This window comes from Phyllopteryx taeniolatus, chromosome 5, assembly GCF_024500385.1.
Source record: "Phyllopteryx taeniolatus isolate TA_2022b chromosome 5, UOR_Ptae_1.2, whole genome shotgun sequence".
Taxonomy (NCBI): Eukaryota; Metazoa; Chordata; class Actinopteri; order Syngnathiformes; family Syngnathidae; genus Phyllopteryx; species Phyllopteryx taeniolatus.
Window position 1 is genome coordinate 22,889,471 of NC_084506.1, and position 22,294 is coordinate 22,911,764.

Below are 22,294 nucleotides of genomic sequence, written 5' to 3' on the forward strand. Positions count from 1 at the left end.
TCATTAGCTTAGCATTAACTCTAGCCTAAAGGGTGAATAAGATGGCTGAGAGCTGTTGCAGTTGCTTTTAAAGAGGAAGTTCCACCTGCTTATGTAAGAACGTCGCGCCAGGGATGAGTCATGGTCATGGGATGCCGAGGTTAGGTTAGTTCCTCACACTAAAAGTAACTGTCATGACGTCTCCACCTAAACACACAAACACACACAAAACAGAAACAGGCGACACGCCAATGCAGCTTTAACGCGTTTCATCACTTTGAAGGACTGTCAACACAGCTGTAATGTGAGCCTCTTTCATGCAGAGATCCTGCAAAATTGGTGCAGCAGAGTTATAAAAGATCAGGCGTTTTTCTACTTCATGCAGAAACTGGCAAAGGCATGGTGTACAGTACTACTATTAAGATAGATGGTGTAATTGGTGTTATACAAGCAAATTTTCTGTCTTTTCGTGGTATCGAAGTCAACCTGTAAATTTACTGTCTGGAGATCCTGCAAAATTGGTGCATTAGAGTCCTAAACGATCAGGCGTTTGTCCACTTTTGCCTTTCTTTGTCTGCATATACATTCTTTTCATGGCAGACAATGCCTTTGTGCATGCCAAGGGTTATTTTTGTCCAAAACTGTAGAAAATGTTGCTATAGAGTAGTTTTCTTTGACTCCTTTTCATTGTTTAAACAAGTGTCGTCAACGAGCACACCGTTAAGTTGACACACTTGTGACATCACTTCCGCATTTAGCGGCCAATATGGACACGCCCACTTCATCGAAAATGTTGCCGTAAAATTGCAATAAATCAATAGAGGTGTATTTTTCAGGTTTTAGATGCTTTTCCCAGCTAAACTAATAAATTACTATTACTCAAGCCTTACCTCTATATCTTAATTGGCCAGTGTCCCTTTAAAGTTTAAAAACAAAACAAAAAAATTGTTTTAAATGCATAATAGCAATGACGCGATGATGAACCGCAATATAGCGGGGCAACACTGTACTTTCTTTCACACCGCTGTCGTCCTTGCCCCTGGTTGTACCGGTACCTCTTTTGTTCCCCCAGTCTGTGCATGTTTCATTCTGTCTGAATGTTTCGCACAGAAAAGCGACATTGGAAAAAGCTGGCTTTAGATAATGTTGTATTTTACACTCTTTAGTGAAGTATCAATTTTTTAAATGCTAACGTTTTAATTTTGAAGTAAATTAGCATGTTGCGTGAAAATGAATGTCCACTGGCAGGAATTTACATTTAACTTCCTTGAAGAAGGTCATGTCCAGGGCCTCCCTGATGGCAGATAATTGATTATTCCAGTGTCAAACATGTTTCCACTGGAACATTCCTCGACTTTGGACATGTTGGGTTGCGAATCACGTTTTGTGTTTTTTGGCAGATAAAATCCGTTTAACGCGTGTCGTTAGCACCTGGCACGCATGTGTCATGGGTGTCATTCTGATTTACAGACATTTTCTCACCACTGCCCATGAATGACGGAACAAAAGCAGCCTTTGCTGCTTCAAGAAAACTGTGAATAAGTATTTGTTACTTTGCAGCTGCACTGCAAACTTTCCCGTCATGGGCTCAATGAAGAATGATCTAATTCAACGAGTATGGCGCTTTAATAGACTTAGCTTCAAGGCATACATTCATGCAAATGTAATGCTTGACTGCAAAAAGTTGTATTTTGGCATGAAGATGCACTTGCTGATCACAAAACGTTATATTTTGGCACACAGATTCAATGCTTAATGACAAAAATGTTGTATTGTGGCATTATATTTGTATTTGTTGAATTTAATGGACTTATAGTACATTCAAGGCATTGGCATAAACAACTTGCCTGTTTGGAAAGGGGAACTCCTCGTTTTTCCGAGTGGGTCAAAGTTTAGTATAGCAGGAGAACAAACAGTGTTTTTTCGTGTTCAGGGACACAGGATGTTTACCATCGTGATGATGTCCACGACAATGGTGCCTTCCACCATCCCCTGCCAATGACCATGTTTTTGTGTATGTTAGTTGAACTTGCATTAATCTTTAGGATGTATTTTGCCATAAAAAGCCAATGTTTGACCACAAAAAGTTGTAGTTTGGCACGAAAATGCATCAGTTGAATGCAAAACGGCAGTTTGTCATTAAAATGTACTTGTTGACCATTCAAAGTTGTAGTTTGGCACGAAAATACAATGGTGGACTATAAAATGTTTTTTGTTGGCATTAGAATTCTTTTGTTGTTGTGCAAATGTTGCAAATTTCATTTTTGAGATGTAAATGCAATGGTTGACAATAAAATGTTTGGTATTAAAATCCAATTGTTGTCCACAAAAGGTTGTATTTTGTCATGCAAAGCTAATGGTTGACTACAAAAAGTTGTATTTGCGTACATAAATGCAGTGGTTGACCACAAAAACTTGTATTCTGACATTGAAATGACCTTTTATACCACAAAAAAAGTTGTACGTTCGCATTCAATTTCAATGGTTACCGGTAACCACGAAAAGTTGTATGTTGATATGCAATTGGTGACTACAAAAAGTTTAATGCAATAGTCAATCACAAATAATTTAATCTTGGCATTGAAATGCAATGGTTGTCACATTTTTTATTTTTGTATGGGAATGCAATGTTTGACTACCAAAAGGTGTATTCAGGCACACAATTTCAAGGGTTGATCACAAAAAGGTATATTACTGTATATTTTGGAATACCAATGCAATAGTTGACCAGATAATGTATTGTGGCACTGAAAGGCAATTGATGACCACAATTTTTTTTATTAAGGCTTCAATAGGTACTGGTTGACCATATAAAGTTGTCATTAACAGGGAATTGTTGACCAGAATAAGTTGTATTTGGACACAGAAATGCAGCAGTTCCCCACTAAACATTGTATTGTGTCACATAAAGTAACATTTTGACCACAAAAAAAACCTGTTTTATGGCATTGAAATACAAAGATTAACCAGAGAAATGTGTGTTTTCTCTGAATGATGCTTTGCCATTGAGCCATGACGAGTCCTTGGCTGAGACATTATTCTGTGTGTGTGTGTGTCATTGAAAGACCGCCAAGCAGGATGTTTTGGTTTGAGCGTGGGCGGATGTCGCCAAGATAGACGAGCGGATGTGTTTGCTTCCTCTGAGAGAGAGAGAAAAAAAAAAAAAGAAAAAAGCGAGAGCTGCACCTCTGGCGGACATTGAGTTTGTTTAGGCGGCGACACGCTCACATGGTTTGTGGGTGCCGTATCTCCCACAGGTGTTTTGTCTTCCTGCGGCTGCGGGCGTGGCGCCTTAACAAACCCGGAACGCAGTCTTTGCACGCAAGAGTCATTAGATCTCTGTCACCTGATTTCCTGTGTGTTGTGTGATCAAAGTGCGGGGATGATTATTGACGCCAAGTCGATAAACATCATCACGTCAACATCAAACACCTACAGTACTTTTATCCATGAACCATCAACGATAGTGTTCAATGACGCTAACTTAGGTGTTTAGAGTCAGACAACATAGAGTCCAAGTTTTTGGAAACTCAGGGGGGAAAAAAGGTCTTAAACAAACCTAATATTTGTAATCGCCAAAGACAGTTTAGACTGTAATGATCCTAACTTTATATTAATTTAGACTTAAATTAACATCATTAAAAAGTATTCAACAAACATCATTTTCTGTCATCATGAAAGACAATTGATACTAAAAATTCTATTGTGCGTTTTCGTTAACATCTAAAGGCTGCTGCCGCACACCGAGAGACTAAACTGTCTTACAGTGTGCGTGGTTTGGCAACTGTTTTTATGAGTCGGCGATTAGTCGGCCACTGGTTTTGACGTGCCGTGCACGGTCGCAACAACGCAGATTACAGCCAATCAAAATGCACATAAGTGTTCACTCATGCTAAAAATACATTCCAGTTTTAAGCGAGTGAGACAGAACATCTGCCGCACTGCCACCAAGCCATATTAATACAGTAATAATAATAATAATACATTTTATTTGTAATCACCTCGTGGCCTTCAAGGACACTGTACATAAATAAAACAACAAAAACTGAATTATACAGAAGAAATAAATGAAAATAGACGGCAAATATTCAGTTTTAAAACAACACTTAACTATATAATTTAAGGCCATGGCATCGTTCTTTTTCTGTGTCTGATCCCACTCAGCGTGATATTTCGGAATGGATACTTGTTTTGAGATGTTCTTTGGTTGACTGAGAGTCCAATCAAGCCAACTTTTCTTTTTTTTTTTTTTAATCAACCTTGTGACAGTTACGAAAGCAAGCGATGACCTCCCGCGGCCGGTCAGCTGTAATGTTTGCAATCAAAAGTAACATCATCTTCAAACTAGCCTCGCCTACATTTGGAATTCCCTCCACAGATGTGGGATCAAACGCGTCATTAGCATGCGGGCTAGGATTAGCTGTGCTCTCTGCTCCGACATGGAGGAGCTGTTTGATGTCAACTCAAGAGGCTTTTTCTCTCTCATGTTGTTGTTTGCTACCTGGAGACTGGCTCTGGTCTTCCCAATGCTACAATCAACAACACCGACAGCAAAATACTGTTTGTTGTTCAGCATTGATAGAAATTACTGGCTGCACGCTTACACAACACTCCATACACTTGTTGTTTGATACATGCCATTACAGATACACACCCAGATCTCCTTATAAACATATACAGGGTGATTGACGAGTAACTCCGTATTTTTAAGTACTTGTAATTTATTTCTGAACTATAATTCTTATAAGAAATGAACATGAGAAGAAAGTGTATTGCATGGAGTTTTATTTACAATTCGATATGGGCGCCAGCATTAGCCACCAGTTTCTCAAGCCGCCTGGGAACCACATTAACTGACTTTTCAATCACCCCGTAGTTGCATCACACTTAGTCGCACCAACACAACAAACACACAAAATATCAACGGAGTATACGTTGGGAAGTTCACTCCAGGGGCGCTGTCTCCATCCCGGAACCTTCGGAACTCGGGGCATTGTTGAAGTGGGCCCTTCGATAGAACTGACACATTCAATATGGCAGATGTACTGACGTATCCCTGCCAATAGCCAACACATTCATTTGTAAAGTTATAGAAAATGGAACGCACTCTGTCTCTGAGTACTGCAATCTCGGGGTGCAGTGAGGGCGTTGGACTGAATTTCCGAACGTACCCAGACACCGAGACGGGACAACGTCACGACAGGAAGCAGTCTTTTGGGCTACAAATGACTACAACGAAAGCTTCCGCGGTCTCTTCGGCACGGACGTTGTTCTGAGCTACGTGAGGAAGAGCCCAGAGCTGAACCATCACCAACCTTATTGTTTGACTCTGTATTTTCGAATAAATTGGGAAACTTTTCATCCGGCCTAATCATCAAAGAATCACCTCGACCAGAATAAAAGAACCGGGTAATAGATGTTTTGAACGGTCGCCAGACTAAACCAGGGCTGTGACTTTTCTTTGTTTGTTTGTTTTTTTACCTCTCACAGCATTAGATTAGTTTTTGTGGTCATTGTTGTACCAAAATACACCTTTTGGGGTGTCAACCATTGCATGTATGCCCAACTTAAAATGTGATTATTGTGCCCAAAGACAACTTTTTGTGGCTAACCACAGTATATTTGTGCCAGAATTTTACAAAATTGTGATAAACAATTACATTTATATTCCAAAATACAACTTTTTGTCTTCAATATTTTTGTGCCAAAACACAAACTTTTGTGGTCAACCGTTCGACTTTTGTGCTTAACTACTCATAAAACATATAACTCAATAAATAAATACTATAACTTTTTGAAGTCAACCATTGTGTTTCTATGCTAAAATTAAGTGTGTGTTTGTGTGTGCACGCGCGTGCGTGTGTGATTAATGGTTAGTAGTTATATTTTTACTCCAAAATACAACTTTTTGTGTTCATCTTGAACAAAAATTTTCAAATTGCTTTTTGTGTGTGCCAAAATACAGCTTTTTGTGGTCAACCATTAGGTTTTTATGCCAAAATGCAGCTTTTTTTGTGTGTGTGATTAATGACTAACATAATATTCATGTGTTTGGAACTTGACTGTACAATATGCAAATGTGTCTGGAGCTCTAGTACTGTGCAATATCTGATGTGCTTAGAACACTGTACAATAATCCATATACTGTACAATACTACTACTCAGAATACAATGCTATTCTTTATCTTCTTGCATTACTATTTATCTCATTGTAAATATTTAGTGTTTTTTTTATTAGTTAGATTTATTTTTTAATCTTACGTCTGCGCTGAAGAAGGAACTGTGCTGCCTTCAATCTTATCGAACCATGTGTATAGTGACAATAAAAGGCATTCTGTTCTCTTGTAACGATATTTTTAATCCAAAGTACAATTTTGTGACAAAATACAGCTTTATGTGGTCAACTGTTAAATTTGTCTGCTTAAATTCAACTTTTTGTGGTCAACCATTATATTTCCAATGCAAAAATGTTTTTCCCCCCCATGTGATTAACCGTTATTATGGAATACAAATAGTTTTATCATTTGTGTGCGAAATACAACTTTTGTGGTCAATGTTGCATTTTTCTTCCAAAATTATAAAACATTGTGTGAATTTACAACATTTGTGGTCAACAATAGAATGATTTTGTCAAACTACTTTTTTTTTTGTGATCAACCACTGCAGTTTAGTGCCCAAATACATCTTCTAATTGTGAACCATTGCTCTTTTTGTTGCGAAAATACAACATTTGGTGGTCAACTGTACCAAAAAATACAACCTTTTATGCTCAAGCATTGCATGTGTTTGTAAACAATGGTAAACGAATGGCATCCTTTTAATGCCTCTTAATTAGCACGTAGGCTAATCAGTGTTGTCTTGTGGATTGGTGCTCAGCGCGTCCTGCTTATCTGCCTCTTGAATGGGTTTGATTGCAGCCACTCTTCCTGTATTGGGTAATGCGAGCGGGGGTCTGGATGCACTCAGTAATAAATGAGCTCAGCAGATGTCTACCAGATGTGCTGCTGAGCAGGAGGCGATGAAGAAGAGATAGCCGGCCAGAGTCACACTGACAGCTTTGTTCACCTCCGTTTAATACCTTCCCTCCTCCTCCTGTGTCTTTACACTCCTCCTCCGATCCCTCCATCATTAACGGCTCTTTGAAGCCGTGACAGGAAGAACGCCGGAATCGATTGCTCTGTGCATTAAGTCTGGAATGTGTGACACCCTCCTCTTCCTTCCTCTTTCTTCCTCTCTTCCTCTCTCCTGTGTGTGTGTGTGTGTGTGCGCGTGCGTGCGTGCGCACACTAGATGCTTCATTATGTACACGATCCAATAAGATACAGTTAAAACCATCATAATGCTAACTTTTTTGGTTCATTTTTGCAGTGACCAGTAACTAGTTGGTACATTACACAGATTTGTGGCGTTTTTATGCCAAAATACAGCTTTTTGTTGTCATCGGTAGACCAAAATGGAACTTTTTGTGGTTAGGTATTTCATGTTTGCTGAAAGGATTTTGCTGTCTGTGGTCAAGCATTGCATTTCAGTGCCAAAATGTATTTATTTATTTTGCCTAGTTATTTTTTCATGGCAAAGTAAATTTTTTTGTGGTCATTTTTGTGCCAAAAAGCAGCTTTCTGTGGTCAGCTGTTGCATCTTTGTGCCAACATATAACTTATGCGGGTAACATTTGTATTTTTGTGCCAAAATACAACTTCTTGTGAGTCATCATTGCATTGTTTAAAGAAATGCAGCTTTTTTTAAAAAAAAAAATGCTTAAAAAAACATTTCATATTAGTTATTTTATTAAATATTGGTTCATTCATTATAATAAACTTAACTGTAATCAAATGAAGTGATCATGGGTTATTGTTTTATTATTTAACTTTTTTCATAAAATGCAATATATAAGCAAAATAAAAAAATTTAATGATAGAATTGTTTTATTAAATAATTGTTAATTAGTTATAATACAATTGCTTAGAAATAGTCAAATGAAGAAATGAGCATAAATTATTGTTGTATTACAAAGTATCTTACATAAAGTACATATTAAAATAAACCATTTGTTTTTATTTTATTAAATTATTTGTTAGTTACAATTAACTTAACTATTACTAATTCAATAAAAAATGACTTAAGTATTCTTTTATTATTAAAGCTTATAAAAAATTAGAAGGAAGTATTTTATTAAAATCTACTATTTTACATTAATTTTATAGGTAGTTAATTATATTTAAATGTCTTTATTATACTCATAAAAAAATCATAAATCATTGTTTTATTAATAAAAAACAATTTTCCATAGTATAGAAAATTGTTAGTTAAACCATTTTTCATTTGTTTTTATTGTATTAAATTATTGGTTAATATTTAAAAAAATAATTATTTTGTTTTGAAAATAAACTACTTTGCATACACAATGTCTCAAGTCCTGCTTAATTGTAATGTATCTACAGTATGTGTTTCATGAGATTTTAAAGTATCGCTGTGTTATTGTCTGCAGCGCCAGGGCACCGATGACCACCACGCTGATGACGGACACGCCCGTGACAGTTCGTCTTCTGTCGCGACGGAGGATGAAGGTTGGACGAGGGATGATAGCGGCAGGGAGGGAAGTCAAAGGAAGCGGCGAGGGGACAACAGCAGGAAGAGGCGGGACAAGGATTTTAGGACGTGGCGAGAGGATAACAGCACAAAATGGTGGCCGGAAGACGGCGAAACGGCACACCCGATGGACATGTCGGAGGCAACGTCGGGGCACCCACCTGTTCTGAACTCCATCCTGCAGCACATGGTCAAACAGCTAGGCGTCCTCACGGAGGTCAGTGGCAGCAATAACTCTGTTTATTTTGAATTTTAAAGAACGACTGACAAAAAAAATTCACCTCTCATACTTGTTTATTTCCTTTTCAATCATTTGAAAGGATCATTGCTGAGTTGAAACAGAAAGGAGGCCTCTATTGATTTTGAATAACACCAGTGTCCTGTATAAGAGCAAGACTACTATTGATTTTAAATGAGCTACGTCTTCCCGCGATACTGCGGCTCATCATTCGCGCCCTTGCTATTTTGCGTATTTTTTTAAAGCAATCTTTTTTGATGGGTTGGTGTACAAATTCAGTTATTATGATTATTATTATTATCATAATTATTAGTAGCAGCTTTGGGTCAACTAAAAGCTCTGATATGATTGTGACATATTGCATAAATCTGGCACCCCTGCATGAATAAAAACAAAATTTTTAGGGCAAAAGGTGTAGTACTACTGGAATATAGCCCTATCTTTTCAAGAACAAAAGCCTTTTTTTTTAAATGTAGTAGTAATGTGTAATATTATGAGAATGAAGTTTTATTTTTTAAATTTGCTTATTTAACTATGACTTTCTTTCTTCATTAAACTTGGACTTTAATATCAGAATGTTGTGACTTCATCTTGGAAAAAATATACCTTTATTCACATAAGACTGCTATTTGTCATCCTGACAAAATATTGTTCTTGTAAAGAAGTACTTTTACAGTTATTTCTGTCATAGCAAGACGATTGAAGTTGGGTGATGCTGATGCTAATGTAAAAAAAAAATATATATATATATATACATTGTTCTGTTTTCCAACCACAGACTGTTTCTGTGCTGGAGGAGCGTCTCAGCCTGACAGAAAACAAAGTTCAGGAGTGTCTCGCCCAGACACGTGTTGGAGGACCACCCGATAGCTCACCGGACCACCTCACATGAGGTACATTTGACAAGCGCGTGTGTGTTTGTGAGCACTTCCTCCTCGCTCACATAAAAAACTGTGCAGAGATACACTTGGCTCGTAGAGGACGGGATGTGTCACTATGACGTGGTGTGGAAAACAGCACAGCAAACAAAATCCGCCACCAGAGACATAAAATTGCCGCTTCACTAAACACTGCTAGCCCTCCCAGTTAACATGGATATTTGGATTGTGTCCGTCATTGACAGTGAATGTGTTAAGGACACCAGTGAAACCTATCCAGAGATTTTAAAGCAATCTTTATCACAATGAAGTCAAATAAATGGAAATCTAGTCACACTTTCAAGATGCCTCACGGACTGTTTCCTGTTCACAGATTAAAACTCTAATCTTAAATTAGGGTTTCAAAGTACAGTTTTTGAGTAGTGTTGGGGTATCAAATTGGCCCTGGCTTTAAACACTCACTCAGGCTTGATGCCCTAATTTTCAATCCTAACCTCTGTTTGAAGCCCTAACCCTGGATCGGAACTTTTAATTTGAAACACTAACCGTAACTTGAAGCAGTAACTTGAACACCTAGCTCTGACTTGAAACCCTAACCCTAGTGTGAAACCCTTAACCCTGGGTTGAAACCTGACCTGATTCCCTAACCTCTGTTGGAAACCATAGCTCAGGCTCGAAACCCCTGATTTCCGAACCATAATTTGAACCACTAATCCTATTTTAAAACCCCAATCAGAAACATTAATCATGCCCTGCAATTCAAATCTGAAAAATCCTACCTTGAAACCCTAACCTAAACTTGAATCCCTAATTTTTAATGATAACCCTGATTTGAAACCCTAACCCTATACCCAGGCTTGAAACCCTAATTCTAAACCCTAACTCTTGTGGAAGACGGTAACGTGAAGTGTGACTCATCCTAGTTCATTGGACGTTTTCCCTGGATCCTGATGTCCATCCTAGTCTCAGCTGCTCCATTTGCTTGTATTAGGGAGAGAAATATGTTGGGCAAGGTGAATGAGAGGAAGATCCTCTTTCTGCCTTAAGAAGCTTAAGGCATCCATTGGGCCATTGATCATCGTGACCACAAGCCTACCGAGAGCACTTCCTGCTTCTGCCCCCGGGCCTCGTGGACGCCACCTCACACGGCCGATCCGCCGAAGCTCCTTAATGTCACTCTTTCACTTAAGCCTGTCACTCGTGCAGCAAAGTGGCGCGCCCTCACCGCCTGTCACTGCAGTAAGTGGCGTGCAAGTGCAAGATCGCGCTCCTTCTGTTGCATCTGGACCCAGATTGCGCTACATCTTACAAGAGTATTGTTCATCTTAGTGAGATGGTTTTATTTTATTATCAGGGAATAATTTTTTTATCTTGATAAAGTATGATTACAAATTAAATTACTGAATGCAAACTTCATCTTATTTAATCATACAGAAAAACTATACATGAACAATGAACTTTATTTTATCTTATTTCATTACATTTTTTAAAATTTTCACACTTCCATTCGCGGCTGACAAAAGAGGCTTACTCAAATACAGTATATCTAATATAACTATTTTCGCTTGTTATTGTCTAAAAAAACATCCAGACTTTTAATCTTGAGGCGACATAATGCCGCACGGCTTCCGCAGAGTGAGGGAAGAGGCCGAGTTTTACAACACCTCTCAGACAGTTGAGCGTTCAAGAGTGTTAGTAGATTTGTCCTCAAGCTATGTACTTTAAATTGATTAATAATGTGTAAACAAAATAACAGACGACGTGGAGACAGACTAATAGTATCGATGTGTAAAAAAAAATTACATTTACCATATTTGCACACAAACATGTTTTATTATTTGCTTGATTTCATTTCATCACACAGAAGAGAAAATGTTATATGAACTGCAATCTTGTTTTTTATTTTTATTTTGTCTTTTTATTTTTTATTAATATTTTGTATTGCATTATCCATGAAAGAAAATAATATATATTAACTTCAAACATATACTATGTTGTTTTGTTTTTTTCGGTGTGACTGACAAAACTCCTCTTAAATATAACCTAAGTCGCGTTTCTTGTGAATGAGTGACTGCAATGTTTTGTCCATTGAGAGTTTGGGGGCTGTGGGTCATGTCCCACAATGCATTGCTACCTTGGCATTACACCTGCTACGTGACTATGGTGATCTGCTGTTGTCCCTGCTTATCCCTCGCTCCTCTGTCCTCCCTCGATCTCTCCATCTCTCCAGCTGCTTTACCTGTACTTGCCTAATTGGATTGACTGGACTCCCGCCTGCTTTCACTGGACACTCACGCACACACACTATAATGGAACTGGACACTTCATTAGGTACCATCTAATTTGCCCATTGTAACACATGGTATGATGCATCACTAGTAACGCTCGCTCTCTTTCCTCTACTACCTCCCGCACTCTCACTTTCCCATGTTTCCCCAATATTTCCTACAAACTTCCATCCTGGCTCACTTTTTATGTTTGTCATTTTGGTCTCGGAGCGTCCTGTTCTGTCAGTGGGACTTCGGTGGTGTTTCCCGGCCGGAAACGGGAGGAACTCCTCTTGTTGTTGTGGGGACATTTACGCTCAGGCACCAGTATGGCAGGAAGTGAGTGGGGTAAACACACAAAGTCAGCACTTTCCAAGGAACTGTTTGTTCCCACAAGATGGGAGTCCGTTGGGGAAAAGCGCGGCAGGCGTTTGACAGTGATCTTTAGGCTGACGCATTGTAAGTGCTGATCTTTCCTCCGCTGAGGAGCTTTGAACTTTTAAGGGCTTTAACACTGGCAAATCTTTTTAGATGCCGCAACCTGGCACGAGACCTATGGGCAGCTCGCCGAGCAAAACAGGCTGCATCCCGGGAGTCCTGAGTAGACACCGGACTAATACAATATTTAGCTGTAAATGGACAGTTTCTGATAACCGCTTCACATCTGTGTTGCATTGACCTGTGAAATGTACTGCATTGTCCAAAAATGATCCTGAATTTGCCCTTTAAACACAACTTTATGTCATCTTTTTGAACATAAATACGCATAACAACTGCAAATTGCCAACTGCTTCACATCTGTGTTGCATGGACTTGTGAACCGTTCCATTCCAGCCCAGGACCATTGGATCACAGGGACATTCCCCATAAAAACTTGCTTGAATTTCCCTTATAAACATAACTATCTTCTCGTTTTAAACCTAAATACATATAATAAAAAGTGCAAAGTGCTGTGCAGGTTGCCATCATCTTCACATCTGTGTTGCATGAACCTGTTAACTATTCTTTCCCAGGACCATTGGATTAGATTTCCCATTAAAATTCCCCTGAATTTCCCCTGTGACTGCAACTGTATGTCCTTGTTTTAAACCTAAATACGCATAACAAGTGCAAAGTGCAGACTGCTTCACCTCTGTGTTGCATGGAACTGTGAAATGGATGACATTCCCAAATAGGTCTCTTGATATTCAACCCTGGTATAGCATCTTTAAAATAAGACGTTGCTGCTTCGCATCTGTATTAAGGCCTTTTTATACTCCCACGCTTGCGTGGCCGACAGAGCCTGCATTGCATCACGTGACCGACGCATTGGGCCGCGTAGCTCCTATGTGCCACTTGACGCGCACACGGCAAAAATTGTTGCTGCGCGTAGAATGCCGCAGAGATCATCTCTTGTGATTGGTCCGTTTTAGTCACATGCTGTGATGATGTACTCAGCGTTCCCCTTGGTTCCACGTACCACCTACGCCCCCAACTTCTTGATCAATTTTGCAGCATAATTAAACGCATCATCTGGTCATCTAGGTCCATTTGTTCTAGCAGGTGCTGTTGCACGGTCTCCATTGTTGTTGCTTTGTTCCTTGTTCCGGAAAGGAAAGGAAAAAACAGCTACCGGAAATGCCAGAAAATGCAGAGGAAACTCCACCCTGTGGTGTCCTAGCTAATACCAGCCGTAGCGACACCCCCGACTTGGAGGAGAACTGCAGCACATTTTCAAAACAGCGCGCGTGGATTGCGCTCGAGTATAAAGGCAAACTGCGCAGGTATAGCCGCAGTGACGTCAGCGCGGTGACCGCCTGCGCGAGTATAAAGAAGCCTTTACATGGACCTGTAAAATGGACTACATTTCCCAACAATTGCCCTGAATTTTCCCACTGCACGCAACTGTATGTCATCTTTTTCAACATAAATACACATAAGTGCAAAGTGTCAACTGCTTCACATCTGTGTTGCATGGACCTGTGAAATGGATGGCATTCCCCAACAATTCCCCTTAATTTTCCTCTGAACACAACTACCGTATTTTCACGACCATAAGGCGCACTTAAAAGTCTTACATTTTCTCCAAAATGGACAGGGCGCCTTATAATGCGGCGCGCCTTATGTGTGCACCAAGTTCCAAAATCTGTAAATGTTGTTGTGTGACTTTGATGAGCGTTCCGCTTGACTGACTGGGAGCATTTCCTGGCGACACGCTGCTTATATAGAGGAAAGGCGGATGTCACTGAGGACAGCATGGCTGGATGGATGAGGAGAAAATGAGAGCGTGGCTGAGTGAGGTGTACGTAAAGAGACCGGATGTTTTTTTTCCACGCGTCACTGTCCCTGTTGATCTGTGACTCCATGCGCGCCCATCTCACAGCCGCTGTGAAAAACCAAGTGCAGCAAATGAACTCGGAGCTAGCCATCATTCCGGGAGGCTTGACGAAGGAACTCCAACCACTGGACATCGGTGTAAACGGGGCGTTCAAAGTGAAGTTGCAAGCGGTGTGGGAGCGATGGATGACAGATTGCGAACACAGCTTTACTAAGACTAGGAGGCAGCACCGGGCGAGTTGCGCCACCATATGTGTATGGATTGTGGATGCCTGGGCTAAGGTATCTGCTTTCACTGTTGTCCGAGCTTTCGCGAAAGCCGGCATCATTGCTGAACAGCCCCCCGGCAACGAGACTGACTCCGACAATGACGAGAGGGGACCCGGCATGTTTGATGGAGAACTTGCCCAACTGTTCATTTCGGATACAGAAGATGAGGACTTGGATGGATTTGTGGATGAGGATTGATAAAAAAATAACGTGAGTACATTGTTAAATTCTTCAATAAAGTACAAGCGAACTCAGTTTTGCTCCCGCTGCCTTTTTAAAAACGTACGCTAGCGTGCATGCATGCTACTGTATGTTTTAAGCTAGCGTATGTTTTACCAGGCCTGCGCCCAATAATACGGTGCGCCTTATGTATGTGCTAAATAAAGAAATAGACCCTGTAACTGAGACTGCGCCTTTTAATACGGTACTTCATATTTTTTTAAACATCCATCCATTTTCTGTACCCCTTATCCTCACTAGGGTCGCGGGCGTGCTGGAGCCTATCCCAGCTAACTGCGGGCAGGAGGCGGGGTACACCCTAAACTGGTTGCGAGCCAATCGCAGCTTTTTTAAACATAAAAAGGCAAAAGTGCCAACTGCTTCACATCTGTATTGCATTGACCTAAAAAATTATTACAATCCCCACCAATTCATCTGAATTTTCCAAATTAACACAACTGCATGTCATCTTTATTAACATAAATACCCATAACAAGTACAAAGTGCCAACTGCTTTTACATATGTGTTGCATGAATCTGTGAAATGGACTACCTTCCCTAACCATTACCTGTAATTTTCCTGTCCCATCTGTGTTGCATTGGCCAGTAAAATGGACTACATTCCCCTCAACTGTAGGTAACATTTTTTTTCAACATACACACACAGTTACAAGTGCAAAGTGCCAACTGCTTCTCACCTGTGTTGTTCCTGGAAAATTCCCCCGTGAACACAACTGTATGTCATCTTTTCAAACAAAAATACAAATTACCACAAGTGCAAAGTTGCAACTTCACATCTGTGTTACATAGACTTCATTCCCCAGTTCCCCCTGAATTTCCCTCCTTGAACACAACTGTACTTCATCTTTTAAAACATAAATACACATCAGTCCAAACTGCTTCACATATGTGCTGCATGGACCTAAAAAGCAATTAGGCCGAGTCAATTAAAAAGAGTTATCGTCCCAGGAAGGTGTGTAACACTCCGTCTTTGTTCCGGCACAGTCCCTCCAAGCTCATTGGTCTCCCTGAAGTTTCCTGGATGCTCTGCAGCCAAGGCATAGAAGGCTAATTGGGGTCAAAGTTAAACAAAAAACAGACCCCCTCCAACCTTTTACTAACATTTTTTACGCCCGGCGGAGATAAGAGTCCGGAGCACACTGAAGGCTGGTCGGTGTTTGATGTGGTCGCTCCACAATGTCGTGTCCATCAATGTGAATGTCCCAGGGGGAGCAACGAGACGTATTTGTTCCGCCCAATTTTTTTGTTACATTATGTAGACACAATGGCTTTACCTGACGTGGTCGCTCCACAGTGTTCTGTGCGACCATGTTCATGTTCCGGGAAAGTACGAGACTTATTTGTACCGCCCAGTTTGGAGTTACATTATGTGGAGAGAGGACGTTTTTAACGACGATTAGCATTCCAGGAGACGTGGTCACTCCACTATGTTGTGTTTCGCTACATATTTATTATTTGTTCCGCCTAATTTTAAAGATGATCTTACGTTATGCGGAAATGTTTAGTGTTCCAGTAGATGCTGACATGTGGTCATTCCTCTACATTGTGTGCTCCGGGGAAGTACAACATTTATTTGTCCTACCCGGTCTGTCGTATATAAGATGATTTTACATTACCTGGAGAATATTTGAGTTCCAGCAGACTGAGATGTGGTCGTTTCACAATGTGGTGCACGTCCATGTATATTTTCTGGGAAGCTATGCTTCTAATTTGTTCCCCTTAGTCCATATTATTAAAGATAATCTTAAATTGTGACAATTAGTGTTCCAGTAGAGTCTGACATGTTCGCTCCGCAAAGTTGTGTGCATCCATGTTTATGTTGCGCGGGGAGCTACAGGGCTTTTTTTTCCCCCCGCCCAGTCTGCGGTATTAAACACAATCTTGCCTTACGTGAAGTCAGCGTCTTGATCAATGATGAGCGGTGAAATGTGTTGGCTCCACAATGTTGAATGCATCCTTTTTTATGTTCCGGGGACCTACTAGACTTATTTGTTACGCCCAGTCTGCACTGTTAAAGACGATCTTATATTATGTAGACAACGTGTCTTTAATGACGATTAACATTGTGGTAGACTCCATGTCGCTCTGCAATGTTGTGTGTGTGCACATTCATTCTGCTTGTACCAATGAACTCTACACTATTGAGATTTGAATGAAGGGAAGTACAAAAAGCACACACAAAGAGAACAAACAAAGTGATGGGTCTGCTGATAACACTAGAGCCGCCATTGTGTGTGTGTGTGTGTGTGTGCGCGCGTGCGTGCATGTGTGTGTGTGTATGTATGTATGTAAATAGTTGGTGTAGCATTAGCATGTGAATGGCAAGAGAATGGCGGGGCAGACAGCAGCTGCTGTCACCAAAGTGTCACCACTAGTGTTGTTGTTGTTGTTCCCCATTTTTGGATGATCAAATCTACCGTCAAAATCGATGGTGTTCTTGACATTGAAACAATAGTCCCTGAAAGTTTCAGGAAGATTGAGAATAATTGCCATTTTTAGAGAGGTGACATTTAAGGACCTTTTTTTTGGACCATAGTTGAACTTCCCTGCAGTCAAAATTAATAGTGTTCTTGACATACTGAATAATGACAATTCTTTGAAATCTGAGGATGATTAATTGACAACAATCCCGAATAGGACTTTTTATACCTTTTGCCCTAGCTACCACTTCCATCTTGAATCATCAGATCTCCTAGAATAATAATCCCTGAAAATCTGAGGGCAACTACTTGACAGCATTTGTGACTGACAAATGACTGACTTTTCTTTTACCCTTGGTCCCAGCTACCGCTGCCGTTTTGAATTAGAGGTCAAAATCAATGATCACAAAATAGTCATAGAATGATAATCCTTTAAAATCTGAGGAAGATTGAGAATAATTCCTGGGTAAGATTTCGGGTAAAATGGTTGGCAATATTTGCGACAAAGAACATGACATTTTTTAAACTTTGATCACAGCCACCTCTGCCATATTGAATCATCGACTCTACCATCAAAAATAGTCCTCTGCCATAGCACGATATTCCCTGAAAATCTGAGGTTTGAGAATAATCGCAAATGGTAAAAACGTGAAAAGGAATGTTTTTTGGGTTTTTTTTTTTTTTTTTTTTTTTTATTTGTGATCGGCCCTCAAGTCAAAAGCAAAAGTTTTCCTGATATAGTACGATAATCCCTGAATCTTTTGTGAAGAATGGTTAGGAATAATTGTGACAAAGACAAGGTCATTTTTTAAATCTTCGATTGCAGCTACTGCTGCCATCTTGAATCTTCAGCTTTACTGTCAAAAAAAAAAAAAAAAAAAAAGTGTCCACTACATAGCACAACAATGCCTGAAAATCTGAGGATGATATATTGACAGTCGCAACTTCTTATTTGATCCCAGCTACTTCTGCCGTCTAGGATGATCAGACCTCCCATTAAAATCCTACCACTGTCGTTTTATCTACATGCCGATGACATCCCACCATACGTGTTTGCATTGAAAGTCGTTATCGCAGAGTACAAGCGCGCGTTATCTGTACCGTCGCGGCGTGGAAGGGCAAGTGTGAGTGTGTGTGTGTGTGTGTGTGCGTGTGTGTACAACCACGCCCTCTTTTCTCTGTTGGCAGCTAATCATGTCCTCCCTCACGTCTCTTTGCCACTGCCTGCTCGTCTCAGACGGGGAAGTCCTTTGTCTCCTCACACAAAAGATACACAACATACACACGCTAATCAGGTTCGTGTGTGTGCGCGCGTGTATCTTTGTGATGTGAGTTTGAACCAGTCACATGAATGTTGTTGCTTTCTGTCCTACTTGTATTACCTCGGAAGTCCCCATTGACTGTAGATCAGCGACTAAATTCATTTGGAAATGTACAATGGCACACTGTGCTTTTACGAATGACGACTAAGTTGTAAACAAAAGTTCACAAAAAGTAAGATATAAACAAATGTTAATTTGTGAACAAAGACTAAATTGTGAACACAAATTAACAAGGATTAACTAAGGCTAAAATATAAACAAAAACTAAACAAAAATGTAAAAAGTAAACAAACGTTAGAAAGTCTCAGATATAAGCAGAAGTTCAGGGTTCACTTATATGGTTTTTGTCATCAATTCTTATCAAGCAACCTCAAACTTTTTTCGTGGTAACTTGACTTACCATTTGCCAAATTTACAAGCACTCACTTGGTTGATTTTTTTTTATTTTTTATTTTTTTTGGCTCTGTGTTGTTCAACTGAAAATAAAATTTTCAGTACTATAATTTAATGCCCACTCATGTGGACAAGGAGTTTTTTTTAATGGAACAGTCAAACGCACAAATACAAAACGAGAACACTTACAGGGAGCTTCTGTAGGCCACAACTCAAACCCAGACGCTCACACCCAGACAAACCGGCCAACCCGACTCCAGCTCCTGACGTCACTCATTAAGCCACGCCCCGTAAAAGCACATCAACACATGAACACAATAGTATGTACAGTAATTACACTTTATACATTATATTTCTTAACATTATCTTTTATTTTGTTTTATTGTTTTTTTATGGGCGGCACGGTGGACGACTGGTTGGAGTGTCTGCCTCACACTTCTGAGGACCGGGGTTCAATCCCCGGCCCTGCCTGTGTGGAGTTTGCATGTTCTCTCCGTTCCTGCGTGGGTTTTCTCCGGGCACTCCGGTTTCCTCCCATATCCCAAAAACATGCACAGTAGGTTAATTGAATGTGAGTGTGAATGGTTGTTTGTTTGTATGTGCCCTGCGATTAGCTGGCAACCAGTTCAGGGTGTACCCCGCCTGCCCGATGATAGCTGGTATAGGCTCCAGCACGCCCGCGACCTTAGTGAGGAGAAGCAGCTCAGAAAATGGATGGATGGATGTTTTTTTTATGCAGTACAGTTGTATTTTTCTTTTTTAAAAAACACGGAAGAAAAATTGACAAATTTCCATTCATTACAGTGGGGACATTTTTTATATATGAGTCAATTGAGGGCGGCACGTCTGCCTAACAGTTCTGAGGACCGGGGTTCAAATCCCGGCCCCGCCTGTGTGGAGTTTGCATGTTCTCCCCGTGCCTGCATGGGTTTTCTCCAGGTGCTCCGGTTTCCTCCCACATCCCAAAAACATGCGTGGTAGGTTGAATGAAGACTCTAAATTGCCCGTAAGTGTGAATGTGAGTGCAAATGGTTTGTTTATATGTGCCCTGCGATTGGCTGCCGACCAGTTCAGGGTGTACCCTGCCTCCTGCCCGATGATAGCTGGGATAGGTTCCAGCAAGCCTGTGACCTTAGTGAGGATAAGCGGTATGGAAAATGGATGGATGGTGTAGGAATTAGGCAAATATTCTAGCTAAAGAAATAATTATACAATATTCTAGTTAATCAAATAACCATAACAGCTAAGATTGTGTGCAAGAAGGGTAAGTACTCTCATATGATTTTGGCCATAAACATAGACGTTTTGGCAATATGCTTTGGCAATATGCTGGCAAGTGTATTTTTATCTTGTTTGTCACAGAAGGGCGGAAGTCGCAGGAGGTCTCAGATGTTGCAAGAAGTGGACCCTGATGACAGCTGACGAACTGAAAACAAGTCAGGCTCTTGACAACACAAGCAAGAGTACCTGCGTCACCCACTCTTGGGCCCACTCATGACCAAAAACCAGATGGGGCGTGGGCACAGCAGCAACATCTAGAAGTGTCTAAGCATCAACTATAAATGTAAGGTCCGAGAGGGAGAGGCGCTCTTCGGGCAGGGAAAAACGGCCCCGGAATTCCGTGTGTGTGTCTTATCATGCTGAGCTTTTGGACATAAATACAGACCAAATTGCAATGACTGTGAGTTCATTCTTTGGTTATCTTTCATTGGAAAAGCAACGAACACGCAGCGGACGTTGTGGTGTTCAATAAGGGTAAGGATTAGACGCACACTTCCAACAATGGATGGAGTAAATTGAGTTCTGGAATGACTTAAACTCAAAAGTCAAGCTGCCACAGTATTCGATGTATGTCACTTTTGAAACCATCAACTGAAAGTCTTCAGAAGTGGTCTGATCCGGTTCTGATCCAAAGTCAACACCTGTGTGCAGGGCTAGTAAAAAATGTGATCCAAAATCCTCCAAATATTCCTAAAAAAAGTGCAGGTCAAAGTGTATCAGACAGCACGGAGTAGCAGTGAAAGAACACAATGGAATTAAAGGCGAATCCAAACATCTTGACTCCATTCACTGCATGGAGAACGAGGGGGGTGGGGTGTCCAGGGGGGTTCACAAGGGCCCCGCGTTGAAGCTGGAACCGCTTCACACTTCAGTTCATATGCTAACACACACACACATGCTTTGTTCCTGGCCCCGTGTTGGACCCCCTCAGTGGGGGGATGCTTGTTACACCAGAACTAGACCAGGACCTCTGCGGGTACATTTGAAGGCCATGGGGGCCACTTTCCAACAGGAAGTGCCACTCTGATGTCATCAAATATACAAACCCCAATTCCAATGAAGTTGGGACATCATGGTGACTGGCCAATGAAAAGCACATACTGTATCTCCAAATTACTGTCTGGGGAAAAAAATTGCATACCTCCAAATATTTGGGAGAGGATGAAAGGACAAAACTTGTAGAATAGTAGGAAAATCTATGAATGTATATATTTTCATCCCCCGCCCCCAAAATACCTAAACATGAGACTTCTTTGGGTTTTGTATGCAAAAGTATGATGTACCTCTCCCCCCAAAATCTAACTGTCCATTGGTTGAACAGTGACAATGTATCTATTAAACGAGGACCGATACCAGTATTAGTCTTAGTATTGGGCCGATACCGGCCTTATTTCAAAGTATCGGGTTCTCGGGAAATCTGACATTGAGTAACTCCTCCTCGCCAGTACTTGGCGCTACACTGCGGTGGTTTGACGCATCTGCATAATCATCATGTGCGTCACAAAGAAAGGTCCATCCATCCATCCATCCCTTTTTTACACCGCTTATCCTCAGAAAGAAAGGTCTTTGTTCACAATTATGTCATTGTGTTAACTGAAATTGTATGTATCAAATCTCCTACATATCAAACATCGCTGTAGGAATACAGCTCTTGAAAAATGTAACTATCGGCGAATTTGCTCTTTCAAGGTATGTTTGAGTGGACATTTTTCTTTTATTCTAAAAAATAAATAAATAAAGTACATAGGTACAGAGAATGGATACTTGAATGAAAAATGGTCAAAATACTCAAAAAACGTTTTTCTGGGGGGGGGTCTCAATATTTTAATATTTTTCCAGAGTTGTGTCTTTCAATCATTTATTAATCATTATAATTTATAAGTTTGTTCTGTAGTTTCATTCATGTATTTATCCATTTGACTGCTGCATGTGTTGCCTTTTACTTGTGTTGTAACAACAGACTTTTGAGTGATAGGATCGTGTTGGAGCAGCATGTGAAAGCTGACTCCCCCCTTCCTCCCCTTGTCCTCCCTCCCTCTTTCCTTCCTTCCGCAGTTCTTCGTCGTGTTTGCACTCACTTGATCCGGAGCGGAAATTCCTC

At 40.5% G+C, this 22,294-nt stretch overlaps 1 protein-coding gene across 1 annotated transcript in view; it reads left to right on the forward strand.

The window, feature by feature from the left end:
* Window positions 1-11,671, forward strand: part of poc1b (POC1 centriolar protein B) — a 42,592-nt gene extending 30,921 nt beyond the window's left edge. Inside the window, exons 11-12 of the mRNA XM_061773869.1 lie at window positions 8,468-8,785; window positions 9,585-11,671. Of these exons, the coding sequence (XP_061629853.1) occupies window positions 8,468-8,785; window positions 9,585-9,698 (432 nt within the window). The 3' untranslated portion in view covers window positions 9,699-11,671. The remainder of the gene's footprint in view (window positions 1-8,467; window positions 8,786-9,584) is intronic.
* Window positions 11,672-22,294: the final 10,623 nt, after the last annotated feature.